Source organism: Propithecus coquereli, unplaced genomic scaffold (assembly GCF_000956105.1).
Source record: "Propithecus coquereli isolate 6110/MARCELLA unplaced genomic scaffold, Pcoq_1.0 Scaffold776, whole genome shotgun sequence".
NCBI lineage: Eukaryota > Metazoa > Chordata > Mammalia > Primates > Indriidae > Propithecus > Propithecus coquereli.
Window position 1 is genome coordinate 283,034 of NW_012153907.1, and position 13,097 is coordinate 296,130.

The 13,097-nt window shown below is 52.4% G+C and overlaps 1 protein-coding gene across 3 annotated transcripts in view; it reads left to right on the forward strand.

Annotated features, from left to right (window-relative positions):
* AKAP8L (A kinase (PRKA) anchor protein 8-like) overlaps positions 1–13,097 on the forward strand; it is a 36,184-nt gene that overhangs the window by 12,367 nt on the left and 10,720 nt on the right. Inside the window, exons 3-13 of one of the 3 annotated variants that reach the window (XM_012662743.1) lie at positions 3,146–3,178; positions 3,484–3,541; positions 3,644–3,724; positions 5,536–5,989; positions 6,087–6,183; positions 6,264–6,334; positions 6,661–6,724; positions 7,682–7,790; positions 9,246–9,387; positions 9,476–9,581; positions 9,818–9,948. In XM_012662743.1, the coding sequence (XP_012518197.1) occupies positions 3,146–3,178; positions 3,484–3,541; positions 3,644–3,724; positions 5,536–5,989; positions 6,087–6,183; positions 6,264–6,334; positions 6,661–6,724; positions 7,682–7,790; positions 9,246–9,387; positions 9,476–9,581; positions 9,818–9,948 (1,346 nt within the window). Of the gene's footprint in view, positions 1–3,145; positions 3,179–3,483; positions 3,725–3,925; positions 5,990–6,086; positions 6,184–6,263; positions 6,335–6,660; positions 6,725–7,681; positions 7,791–9,245; positions 9,388–9,475; positions 9,582–9,817; positions 9,949–13,097 lie in introns of those variants that run through there. The other 2 variants (XM_012662742.1, XM_012662744.1) reach the window with 2 other exon arrangements.

Genomic DNA, 13,097 nt, shown 5'->3' on the forward strand with positions numbered 1-13,097 from the left:
TATGTGGTCTTCAGTGGTAACATCTTAACAATATCAAGTCTTATGATCCATGACCACATTATGTCACTCCGCTTATGTAGGTTTTTGATTTCTTTCATTAATGTTACAGTTTTCAGCACACAGATCCCACACACATTTTGTTAGATTTACACCTAAGGGTCAGGCATGGTGGCTGATACCTGTAATCCCAGCACTTTGGGAGGCCTAGGTGGGAAGGTCGCTTGAGGCCAAGAGTTCTAGACCAGCCTAGACAACATAGCAAGACCACATCTCTACTAAAAAACCCAAAAACTAAAAAAATTAGTGGGTGTGGTGGAGCATACCTGTAGTCCCAGCCACTCAGGAAGCTGAGGCAGGAGAAGATTCCTTGAGCCCAGGAGGTCAAGGATGTAGTGAGCTATGATCCCTCCACTGCGCTCCAGTTTGGGTGACAGTGTGAGACCTTGTCTCTTTAAAAAAAAAAAAAAAAAAGTACTCCTAAGTGTTATGTTTTTAGTGCTGTGGTAAATGGTACTTTTTAAAAATTTCAGTTTCTAGTCATTCATTACTAATATGTAGAAATTTGATTGCCATTTGTTGTGTATTTTGACCTGGTAACATTTGGAATTTGATTTGTAGATTGACCTTGTAATAAACCATGCCAAGCTTACTTATTCTACTAGCTCTTTTGTAGATCTGAGTTTTTTTACATAGACAATTGTGAAAGAGTAGGAATAGTTTTATTTTTACTCTGGCTTAAATTGCAGGAACAATATAACAACATTTAAATAACATTTTGAAAACCAGTCAGCCAAGATCCTGCCTTTTTAATGTTTAATCTTTGTCAGCTTACCTATTTTATATAGTTGAATAATTTGCAGATGGTTAGAATTGTGTATCCTGCTTTCTTTTGTTATGTTAGAAGCATTTCCCTGTGCTACATAAGGCATAATAAATTCTTTTTGGTGCTTAAACGGTATCTTACTGATATGAATAGGTAGGCTGTAATCTGATTAACTAGTACCTCAAAGCTGAACATTTAATTTGTTTTCTATTTTTGCTCTATAGGTATCGCTTATAGTGACCGTCTCCTTTTTTCTTTCTTTCTTTAAAGATCCTTAAAATTCCCTTTTGAACCATGATCCCATCGTCCCCTCTGAGTCTGGAAGTGAGTGAGTTGGGATGTTCTTTCAGAAGGAGCAGGTCTCTGCAAGTCCCCAAACTCCAGTCTAGACAAAGGCTTCCTCCTTAAGGGACTTGACTCGGGAGTTCATCAAGAAGTCTGGGTTACTCCTGGCTTAGCAAGTAGCACGTAGAGAGTGTTGCCCGAAGGGACTCGTGACAGCTTGCCAGTCACAGGAGGCCACTTGCCTGTCCTGGAAACATAAAGTGGTGCTGTCAGAGTTGGTTCCCACTCCTACTTTCCTTGTGCCTCCTCACTCCCTCTGTAGATCCTCGGCAGCTGAACCTGGGATGACCATACTGTAGCCTAATAAGCAGAGCCCCGATGGGTCTGCCTGTGCCTCCCATCTTGTCTCCTTTTGAATAGCTGCTGTCCACTGTCGCTGGTGCAAACAGCCACATGGGCAGCGCTGCTGGGGCCAACTGTGCGTTGTTCCTTGTGTGGCCATCAGCCTCTCTTCCTGCTGGTCAGCACAGCTCCTTTAGCCACTCTCTCCTCAGGTGGCTTTCAGCTCCTGGCTGTCCCATGCTGCTCTCTGGTTATTAGCTTCTCCTTTAACAACAAGCAGCATTCCATGCCCGAGCTGTGCCTGGTACTGCAAGCTTCTGCTCCGGGTGTTCCAAGGATGATAGCTGTTGCAAAAACAAACGGCTGAGAAGCCTCTGTTTTGGTTTCCCTGGCCCAAAAGGATTCTTGTCCTGTGAGCTCTCGCATGCCTCTGGTTTATCTTTGTTTCCTCACGCATGTTCTCCTGTGGTCTGGATCTTCGCTGCCCTCTCAGTGAGCGCTAGTCCCCTTCCCTGGGATGAGCAGGTCCTGTCTGCAGGGCAGAGATGACACGGAATAGGAAGTGACTGGGGGGTCTCACCAGAGACACTGGGAGAGTGGTCGCCTGTTCTCACACACTCCTCTGGGGAGGAGCCGCGTCTGGTTGACTCCGAGTTCCCACGTGGCTTTGCACTTTGTCAGTCCTCAGTGGCTTTATGTTCCTGAAGGAATGAATTACCATGTGTTGCGATCACATCCAGAGCATATTTAGTTTATAATCCGGATTGTTTGCTCAACAGTTTTTCTCATGCTAGGGGTTGCTTCTTGTCCTTCCCTCCCTGGTGTGTTCCTGCACAGCACACTCAACAGTTCAAAGGCTTGCTGCCCCTTCCTGTTAAAGCAGACATTTGGGGTCTGGGTGGTCGGTTTCGCTGCTCCAGATGGCTTTTTTTCTTTTTTTTTTTTTTGAGACAGTCTGGCTCTGTTGCCCTGGCTAGAGTGCCGTGGCGTCAGCCTAGCTCACAGCAACCTCAAACTCCTGGGCTCAAGCGATCCTCCTGCCTCAGCCTCCCGAGCAGCTGGGACTATAGGCATGCGCCACCATGCCCGGCTGATTTTTACTATATATATATTTATAGTTGTCCAGATAATTTCTTTCTATTTTTAGTAGAGACGGGGTCTCGCTCTTCCGCAGGCTGGTCTCAAACTCCTGACCTCAAACGATCCACCTGCCCCGGCCTCCCAGAGTGCTAGGGTTACAGGCATGAGCCACCGCGCCCGGCCCAGATGGCTTTGTTGGGTGATTTGGGTGACATGATTTCAGAATGAATTTGGACTCTGCCAGGTGTCTTGTACAAGAGAGTCTACTTGAGGTGCTGTAAAACGATTAGTGCTTAGCCTGGGGAGGGAATGTCATCTTCTAATTCTGGCTCTTTAAGGGAAGAGTATAGGAGCCAAGTGTGTTAGCTGAGAGCATTGGGAACAGGAGGCTCCTTAATAACAGATGCTCAAAGCCACAGAAGGCCGAGCACCAGGGCAGCAAGTGGCCTGGGTCATTTGCATCGTGCTCACTCTCAAGCTCAAGGCTTCTCAGTTAGGGAGCTACAGGCTGATGTGATCAGTCAGGTGCTGGGAATAATTATCTTCACTTGTGCCTGAATTAAGCTCTTGTGTTGAAAGCAACTGTAGATGTAATTGCCCTTTTACTTTTTGTAGGGTATGGAACTTGGAACTCTGGGACAAACAGAGGCAAGTATCATTGCTCTGCTTGCTCTGCTCTCCCTTGGGGTTGTACTGATTATGTTTCTCTGCCACTGCCCAGCTTGGCCAGGGTTGGGGGTGGGGGGCTTTGGGTGTCCCTGGGGCCAGCTGCTCCTTCACAGGAGACCCTTATCAGAATGGCTAAGGCCCAGCCAGCCTCGGGTGGCCAGGGTTCCCAGCTTGTCTCTGTGACAGAGAAGATACCTTGTTTCTGTGTTTGTCTCCTCATCTCTGCCTACCCCCTCCCGGCCCCCGCCCACCATCTGTCTGTCTCTATGTCTCCCTCACTGCAGGCTATGAAGGCTATGGCTATGGCTATGGCTATGGCCAGGATAACACCACCAACTATGGGTATGGTATGGCCTCTTCACACTCTTGGGAAATGCCTAGCTCTGACACAAATGCAAACCCTAGTGCCTCGGGTAGCGCCAGTGCCGATTCCGTTTTATCCAGAATTAACCAGCGCTTAGATATGGTGCCGCACTTGGAGACAGACATGATACAAGGAGGCGTGTACGGCTCAGGAGGAGAAAGGTGAGTGGGAGCCTGCCTGAGGGCAGCGGCTCTACATGGGTGGCTCCCGCCTTTCTGAACGCGCCTCCGTGTCTGCCTTTTCCCCCCGCGCTTGCTCCTGCTGGGGCTCCCGACAAGGTCCATTGCACTTCCGTTCTCTGACCTGTCTCCTCTCACCCACCCCCAACCCCTGCCCTGCTGCTTAGTGGCACCTCTCCCCAGCTTGCAGGCGGAGGAGCAAGCCCGGATTGGGCTGACGTCACTGTACCCACCCTCAGGATGCCTCCTCAAGAACAGAGTGCTTAGTGGCCCCTCCCTCCTGGAAATGCATTTGAAGTTCTCTCAAGACTTTGCTTCCTGCTTGGTGTCAGGGCAGGACAGATTGAGTTTGGTGTAAAGGGTGGGACCAGCCTTTGGGGCTGATCACTATGAGCTGGGCCATCCCCATGTGAGGGACGGGGCAGATGTGGACACTTCCTGGCCATTCCTGTGCCTTACAAACGTGCCCCTGTGAGGACCTGCTGCTGCCCTCATTTTACAGATGGGGAAACTGAAGTGCAGGCAGGTCACACCCAGTAAGGGGTAGGGCTGGGCCTTGCAAAGCATCACACTGTGGGTGTTTGCCATTAACTAAACTGGCATTGGCCCTGGTGAGAGGCTTCAATGAGGAGAGGATACGTATCTCTAGCATGGGATGGAGTGGAGCTCTGGTCAACACATGACAGAGACCAGAGAGTAGGGAGGGCCTGGCTGGGCACTGGTGGAGCCAGGTGAGGCCCCAGGGCTGCACTGAATGAGAGGGAGGGACACAAGGGGACTCGCTGGCATGGGCCTCTGTGCCCCTGGACCAACAGCTGCAGCGCTTGGAGCCCGAAGGCTTAGTGTGAAGGGCTTGGGCAACTTCTCGTCACAGCCTAGAGCCAGGGTCAGAGGCGAGGGGAGCAGTGGCAGCACTGGCTGCTGCTCTCACAGCTGGTGCTGCCTCCCGTGGCCCAGGTCTGGGGAATAGGGTGCAGGGAGGGGCCCTTGTGCCTGTGAGGCATGTGGGGTCGGGGCCTGGGGGTGTGTGGGCTACAGCGCAGTGAAAACGGCTCTCTGCAGTGCCCTTTCCCAGGCAGGAGGTCTGGCCTGCTTTCCCAGTGGCTATATAAGGTTTGGTGTCCAGCCCTGGGCTCCGCGGTAGATGTGATACAGCTTTTTCTCTGGTCTCTGAGCAAGCTGTCAGTGTCTTTCCTGGGGAACACTCCCCGTTTTGTTTCACTTCTTTTTAGATGGTGAGGGGCTTTGGAGGGTTTGGGTTCCTCCAGCCATGAGGAGTGAGACCAACACAATGTTTCTCATGGGCATTATCAGCCTCATTGGCCAAACATTCACTGTGGTGGACTGCCCATGTCCTGCATGGTGTGGAGGTGCTGGTCCCTGCCCCGCAAGGAGCAGCCTTGGGTGTTGTGGCTACCATGGTTGGTGCATGTTTTCAAAGGGCCATGGTGGGAGTGGCTCTGCCCTTCGTTGTGACTCACTGGACTGGAGCTGTTGTCAGTCTTCGTTAGGGTCCCCAAGCTGGTATGTGGTTATATTCAAGCTTGGGCCAGTGGGGCCCCTATGAGGACATCATCCGGGGGGCCCTTCCTGCTTCTAGATCTCTCTGCTCCTGAGAGGCTAGAACCTTTGACCTGGCAGCTTGGAACATAGAGCCTCCCTGAAAGGGCAGGGTGGGTGCCAGGCTGGGCTTCTTGCTCCGGGACTGGGAGTTTCTGGGGGGGGCAGGAGCAGAAGCCTGGAGGTGAGGACCTTGAGGGGGCCCCACCTGATGCTCCCTTGTGCCTCTGCAGATATGACTCCTACGAGGCCTGTGACTCGAGGGCTGTCCTGAGCGAGCGCGACCTGTACCGGTCAGGCTATGACTATGGCGAGCTTGACCCTGAGATGGAAATGGCCTATGAGGGCCAGTATGATGCCTACCGTGACCAGTTCCGCGTGCGTGGCGGCGACACCTTCGGTCCAAGGGCTCAGGGCTGGGCCCGGGATGCCCGGAGCAGCCGGCCGATGGCCTCGGGCTATGGGCGCATGTGGGAAGACCCCATGGGGGCCCGGGGCCAGTGCATGTCTGGTGCCTCCCGGCTGCCCTCCCTCTTCTCCCAAAACATCATCCCCGAGTACGGCATGTTCCAGGGCATGCGAGGTGGGGGCGCCTTCCCGGGCGGCTCCCGCTTTGGCTTCGGGTTTGGCAATGGCATGAAGCAGATGAGGCGGACCTGGAAGACCTGGACCACGGCTGACTTCCGGGTGAGTGGAGGCGGTCTTCCTCTGCTGGCCCCTGACTAGAGTGGAGTGAAGGGCCAGGAGCCCCCCATCCTGACCCAGCCCTCACTTTGTGACCCAGACCAAGAAGAAGAAGAGAAAGCAGAGTGGCAGTCCTGATGAGCCGGACAGCAAAGCCACCCGGACGGACTGCTCAGACAACAGCGATTCAGACAATGGTGAGCCAGGGTGGTGCTGGGACACTGCCCCGCTTCCCTTTGAGGCTCCTGGGCTGAACTTGCCTCCTCTCCCCTTGCAGATGAGGGCACCGAGGGCGAAGCTGCAGAAGGCACTGAAGGTGCCGAGGCTATGGAGAAGGGCTCCAGAGCAGTAAGTGGCCCCTGGCCCTGGGCACTTCCTTTCTGCAGGGGGGCCTGTGGAGACCGAGCTATGCTGAAGAACAGTGCTCTCCATGGGCCACAGTGCTGGGGTGGTATGGTGCACACAGGCCCCACACAGGGGCAGTGCGGTCTGGTAGGAAGCACAGGCTGCCTAGCCAGAGGCACGGTTTCCTTAGGGGAAAATGGAGGGGTGGGCCCTTTGTGCTGAGTGGTGGGAGGATATGAGACTCCTGGCACATGGCTGGGCCTTGTCATTTAGAGCCATTATAAATAACTGCATATGTTTTAAAATTGCATTTTGAAATTGTGTGTTAGGAAGGAGAGGACGAAGAGGGAAGAGAGGACGGGAGAGAAGAAGGCCGAGAGGACCTAGAGAAGGGTGAGTCTTCCAGGGGTCTGGGTGCTGGGATGGCTCTGCCAGCTGCTTGCAGCAGGAGGGATCTGGCTGAGGGCAGGGTTGTGGCAGATAGGCGCCCTGCTGGGGGCCTCCCTTGTGGGGCTGGGTATGTGCTGGCAGGGGGCTCTTCCTCCTCTTCCTCCTTCCCACTCTGTGCCTGTTTTTCCCAGGCAGAGGCAGTGGATTGTGGTGGCCCCTGCCTAGCACACTGGTTTTGCCTTCAAGTGGAGGCAGCAAGCAAAAGTGTGGGGAACCCCTGGCTGTTCTCATCCTGGGTGGTCGGGGCCCCTCTGGGAACAGACGGGCACAGTCACCAGCTTGGCCGTGCATGGACCCTGCTTCCCGCCCCTGCCCTCGGTCCCTCAGTAACGTGCACTTCCGAGTCCTCAGTGGCTGGTGTCCAAGCTGGGACCCTTGGTGCAGTTTTTACGGCTGTGGTTTGCGTGTCCTCTCCCTTAGCGCCTCTCCAGCCCCTGTTGGGAGTCCGTGTCCCCCCACCTGAGTGATGAGCGTCAGCAGGTACCTAATAGTAAATCGAGCCTCAGCCCACTGTTGCCACGTTGCCCGGTGGGGGGTGGGCAGGGCCATGTGAGCGGCCTCCCTGCATCCCACCATCCAGCCCCGATAAACATATGCCAGTGTCCCCACCGAGATAGCCTCTCTTTGCTTTCCAGCCTCCTCCTGGCCCACAGTGCAGAGAGTGGGTGTTCTGGAGAACAAAGGGGTCAGCAGCTGGCCCTCCCTCCTCAGGGCCTAGGCCAAACCCACTCCCTGCCCAGCCCAGGGTACCCAACCCTGCTCGTGGCCAGAGGCCTCACTTGGACAGCTGCTCTCAGATGGACCCTCTGGAGCGGACGGCGGGCGATTCAGCCAGAGGCCACAGGGCCTGCCCTGTCCTGGCACAGCCAAGCTGGTGACTGTGCCCATCTGTTCCCACAGGGGCCCTGACCACCCAGGATGAGAATGGCCAGGCCAAGCGCAAGTTGCAGGCAGGCAAGAAGAGCCAGGATAAGCAGAAAAAGCGGCAGCGAGACCGAATGGTGGAAAGGTAACGAGCTTCCCTCCACCCCTCTGCCTCTGCCTCGCTCTGGGGCTGCCGCCAGGAGAGCAGGGCCATAGCTCTGCCATCTCGCCGCCCTCTGGCCTCCCTTGGGAGCCGCCACCTGCTCGGCCGTGCATGGACCCTGCTTCCCGCCAGGCCCAGCTCCCAAGGCCTGACTCGTCCCCTGCCCCTCTGTGGCCGCCTGGCGACCGCTGGCATCTGTGGCCTGAGACCCGACACAGCTCGGCACCGTTGCTCAGAAGCTCCGGCGCTAGGTCACTCGGCGCACGAGTCCCGAGGTGCACAGGGGGCCCGATGCCCCTGAGGGAGGGGGCCAGCTCATCAGAGACTCAAGGTCCAAGGCGCCTGTGCTGCCCCAGCTAGCTGCCAAGAGGCCGCCGCCGTGCCCAGGAGAGATGGCAGCACCTGTGGGCTGTGGCAGCCTCGGGCCTGCCCTCTGCCCTGCCCGCCGGCCCTGTCAGGCCGGGCCTGTCTGCGGCTGAGTCCTTCACGCCCCTTGGTCGGGTCTGTCTGCCCTCAGGGCTCCCGCACTGGCGCTTGCCTCCTCCTCCTCCGCCTCAGACTCTTGCTCTTGCTGGACCTTCCTCAGCCTCGCCGGCGCCCGGCCCCTGGGCTCTCCAGACAAAGCTGACCCCGTGGCCCAGATAAGGACGTCCGGCAGAGGTAGGGACCTGCCCCGAGGCCTCGGTGGCGGCTGGCCTCCTCCGCCCCTTGCCACGGCGGCCTGCTCCAGCCCAGGCCCCAGACCCCGGGCTTCTGCTGTGGACACCAGGCCCAGACAGAGCACCTCGCCCAGGTGACTCCAGTCTGCCCTCTGGCAGGCCGGGCGGGCGCCCTCCTTCCAGCTCAGACTGGTCTCTTCTTGGAAGAGGAAGACGAGGCAGCAGGTGCCCAGGCCTGCTCGCCTCCCATCCCTCCCGACACCACCCCCAAGCATTCTGAGCAGAGGATGGGCTGGGCCTTTGAGTCCCCCAGACCCCAGAAGGAAGATGCAGCACCTTTTCGGGCCCTGCCTCGGGACTGCGTACTCCACTCTGCACCTCAGGGCCACCTGGCTCACGCCAGGGCATCCTTCCTTCCGGTCCCCAGCTGGGCCAAGTGCACAAGCTCCTGCCCAGCCTTGGTAGAGAGGCCCTCCGGCAACTTTCCAGCGACTCCTTGCCTGTTGCAGCAGCAGCTGCCTCGGGCTTCAGCCTCCTGCCTGTGGGAAGGAAGAGCTCCTCCCCTGTCCCCCACGTTGCAGAAACTGCAGCCTGCAGACTTTCTGTCCCTTTCTACTCCCGACCCCACTGGTCCCAGCCTGTGTCCCTCTGCTGGGACTGTACTTCAGAGGCCCACGAGCAAGGCCTGTTTGAGGGCTTGCATCTGGGTTGGGTGAGGCAGCAGCACTGTCCCCCAGGACCCTCACAGCCTCAGCCCCTTGTTTCTTTCCTGTGGCAGGATCCAGTTTGTGTGTTCTCTCTGCAAATACCGGACTTTCTATGAGGATGAGATGGCCAGCCACCTTGACAGCAAGTTCCACAAGGAGCACTTTAAGTACGTAGGCACCAAGCTCCCTAAGCAGACGGCCGACTTTCTGCAGGTAAGCCTTGGAGCAGCACAGCTGCTTTTAGTTTTTCAGGCCCCTCGGAACATAGGGCAGCCCACATGAACCTTGATGTCTCTGGCAGGAGTATGTCACCAATAAGACTAAGAAGACAGAGGAGCTCCGAAAAACTGTGGAGGATCTCGACGGTCTGATCCAGCAGATCTACAGAGACCAGGATCTGACCCAAGGTGAGGAGGTTCTATCCCACTCCCACCAGGGCAGGGTCTCGGCCTGCCCTCCTCTGGTTCTCAGTGCAGGGTCACCACACCCTTCTGTTCCCCAGGGAAGGTTAGTGAGAATAGTCTCACGCCCACATGGAAGTGGCAGGGCAAGTTGAGAAGCTGATGTAGTTCTTTTCCCAAACTTCTGGGTCTGTCTTAGGTACCAGGAACCAGTGGCAACTCCCTTCTTGTCTCCCCTACAGAAATTGCCATGGAGCATTTTGTGAAGAAGGTGGAGGCAGCCCACTGTGCAGCCTGTGACCTCTTCATCCCCATGCAGTTTGGGATCATCCAGAAACACCTCAAGACCATGGATCACAACCGGAACCGCAGGGTGAGTGGCCACAGGTGCCCTCCCTAGATCCTGTAGGTGGACTGCGTGATGCCTCTCGGGAGGTCCTGTGATTATAACCTCTGCCTGCCCGTGACGAGCTGCAGCAGAGGCAGGGCAGGTAGATGTGAACATCACAGCTAGACCTTAAGGAGCAACACTCTATGGGATATGAGGGTCTCCATGTGCATAGGGGCCAACAGCCAGATTGGGTTCAGAAACCAAACAGAGAAGTGTACAGTGCAGGTGTTGTTGGAGGAGAGGGTTTGACTTTGGGGTTCATGAGGGTTGCACTGAGGGGTCCAGACTTGCTCCTGTAGGTGGCGAAGTTAGTCCTGGGGGACTAACAGAATTAGAGTTGGCATTGAACTGGAGACTTTAGTTCTCAGTGCAGTGATTCTCAACAGTGGGACAGGGTTGGTGGTCACAGAAACTGAAGGTTGGGAAGTGCCACCAAGAGGCCTGGAAAGATGAAGAAAGTGTCCATTGGCTTTGGCAGCAGAGAAGCTTCAGATTCTTGGGTTGGGAGCTCACAGAGGTAGGGAGAGAGAAGATTGCGGGGACGGAAAGTGTACATGGCATTAAAACTTCTGGAAAATGCAGGGGAAATGAGTGATAGTGAGCAAAATATAAACTCAGAATTGATCCTAAAAGAAGTAAGAAAAGAAAAGAAAAAGCCATAACAACTTGTAACCATAGAGGGGTTTTGAAGGATGATGAAAGATACTTGGAAGGCACCACAAGTAGTTGGTTTATAGAGATAATTTTAATACAATTTAAATATTATACCGTTTAAAATTCTAGAGCAATGTAGATGGCTCTGGCTAAGTACCTGGCTGGCGTGCCTCCCTCCCCAACAACTCCTCCAAAAGAAGAAAACTCCAGACCATAGAAATGAATGGAAAGCTTCTAATTATTATTATTACTGCTTTGGGGTTTTTTTGGTTTGTTTTGTTTTTTGAGATGAGTCTTGTTATTTTGCCTAGACCGTGCTCAAACTCAGTTTTCCCGCTGAAGCCTCCGGAGTATCTGGGACTACAGGTGCACGCCACTGCACCCAGCTAATTATTATTGCTTTTGGTAACAGCTTAACTGAGCTGAAATTCACATACACACAATTCACTCATTACGGGTGTACAGTTCAATAGCTTTTAGTGCATTCAGAGTTCTGCAGCCGTCCTTACGATCAGTTGTAGCACATTTTCATCACCTCAAAAAGAATGTATATCATTTAGCTCTTGCCACCCCCACCAACCTTTCATCTTCCCCCAGCCTTAGACAACTACTAAATCTGTCGCTGTATGTTTACTTATTATGGACATTTCATATAAATGTGTGGTCTTCTGTGATTGGCTTCTTTCACTGAGCATAATGTTTTCAAGGTTCATCCACATGGTAGCATGTATCGGAACTTCATTCCTTTGTATGGCCTGTTATTCCATTGTATAGATATACCACGTTTTGTTCATCTGTTTGAGCATTTGGGTTGTTTTCAACTGTGGCTATTATGAATGATGCTCTTCGGAACATACGTGTGCAAGTTTTTAACTTCTTGGGGTGCTGCCAGACTGTTTTCCAAAGTGGCTGCACCGTTTTACATTTCTGCCAGCAGTGTATGAGTGTTCTGATGTGCCCCCATCTTTGCCAACACTTGTTATCGTCTGACTTTTCAATCTAGCCATCCTAGTGGGTAGGAAGTGGTATCTCATTGTGGTTTTTATTTGCATTTCCCTGGTGACTGACTAATGGCATCTTTTCATGGGCTTGTTTTTGCCATCTGTATATCTTTGGAGAAATGTCTATTCAAATTCTTTGCCTATTTTTAAATTGTGTTGTCTTTTTAAGTTGCTGTAATTCTTTATATATTCTATTAATAGATACAAGTCCCTTATTTGATATGATTTGCGAATGTTTTCTCCCATTCTGTAGGTTTTCACCTTCTTAATGTGTCCTTTGCAGCATAATAGTTTAATTTCGATTAAGTCCAATTTAATCTATTTTTCTTTTATTGCTTATGCTTTGGGTGTCATAACCAAGAATCCATTGATAAATCCAAGGTCACAAGATTTACCCCATGTTTTCTCCTAAGAGTTTTATGGTTTTAGCTTTTGCAATTAGGTCTTTTTTTTTTTTTTTTGGGACTGAGTCTTACTCTGTTTCCCGGGTTAGAGTGCTGTGGTGTCAGCCTAGCTCACAGCAACCTCAGATTCCTGGGCTCAAGCAATCCTCCGGCCTCAGCCTCCCGACTAGCTGGGACTACAGGCGGGGTGTGCCACCATACCCAGCTAATTTTTTCTATTTTTAGTAGAGATGGGGTCTCTCTCTCTTGCTCAGGCTGCTCTTGAACTTCTGACCTCAAGTGATCCTTCCGCTTTGGGCTATGATTACAGGCGTGGGCCACCACAGCCACTCTACCCGGCCTACAGTGAGGTCTTTGTTCCATTTGAGTTAATTTTTTTGGTATGGTGTGAGATAAGGATCTAACTTCATTCTTCTGCATGTGGAAATTCAGTTGTCCAAGCACCATTTGAAAGGGGAAGGAAAAGGACTATTTTTCCCCCATTGAATGATCTTGGCACCCTTGTTGAAAATCAGATGACTGTAGCTACAGGGATTTATTTCTGGACTCTGAATTCTGTTCAGTTCTATATATCTATCTTTAGGTGGTACTGTAGCTTTGTAATAAGATTTGAAATCAAGAAGTGCAAGTCCTTCAACTTTGTTCCTCTTTTTCAAGATTGTTTTGGTTATTCTGTATCTCTTGAGTTTCCATGTGAGTTTTAGGATCAACCTGTCAATTTCTCCAAAGAAGCTAGCTGGTATTCTGATAAGATTGTGGTCAATGTCTAGATCAGTAAGTATTTTATTCTTTTTGATATTACTATAAATAGAATTTTCTTAATATTTTTGGATTGTTCTTTGCATGTGTATAAAAATAGTATTTTTTTTTAATTTTGTAGACAGAGTTTTGCTATGTTGCCGAGGCTGACCTCAAACTCCTGGTCTCAAGTGATCCTCCCACCTTGGCCTCCCAAAGTGCTGAGATTACAAGTGTGAGCCACTGTGCCCAGCCTAAAAATACTATTCTTTTTTGTATATGGATACTATGTCCTACAACCTTACTCTGAACCATTAGTTTTTAATAATATTTA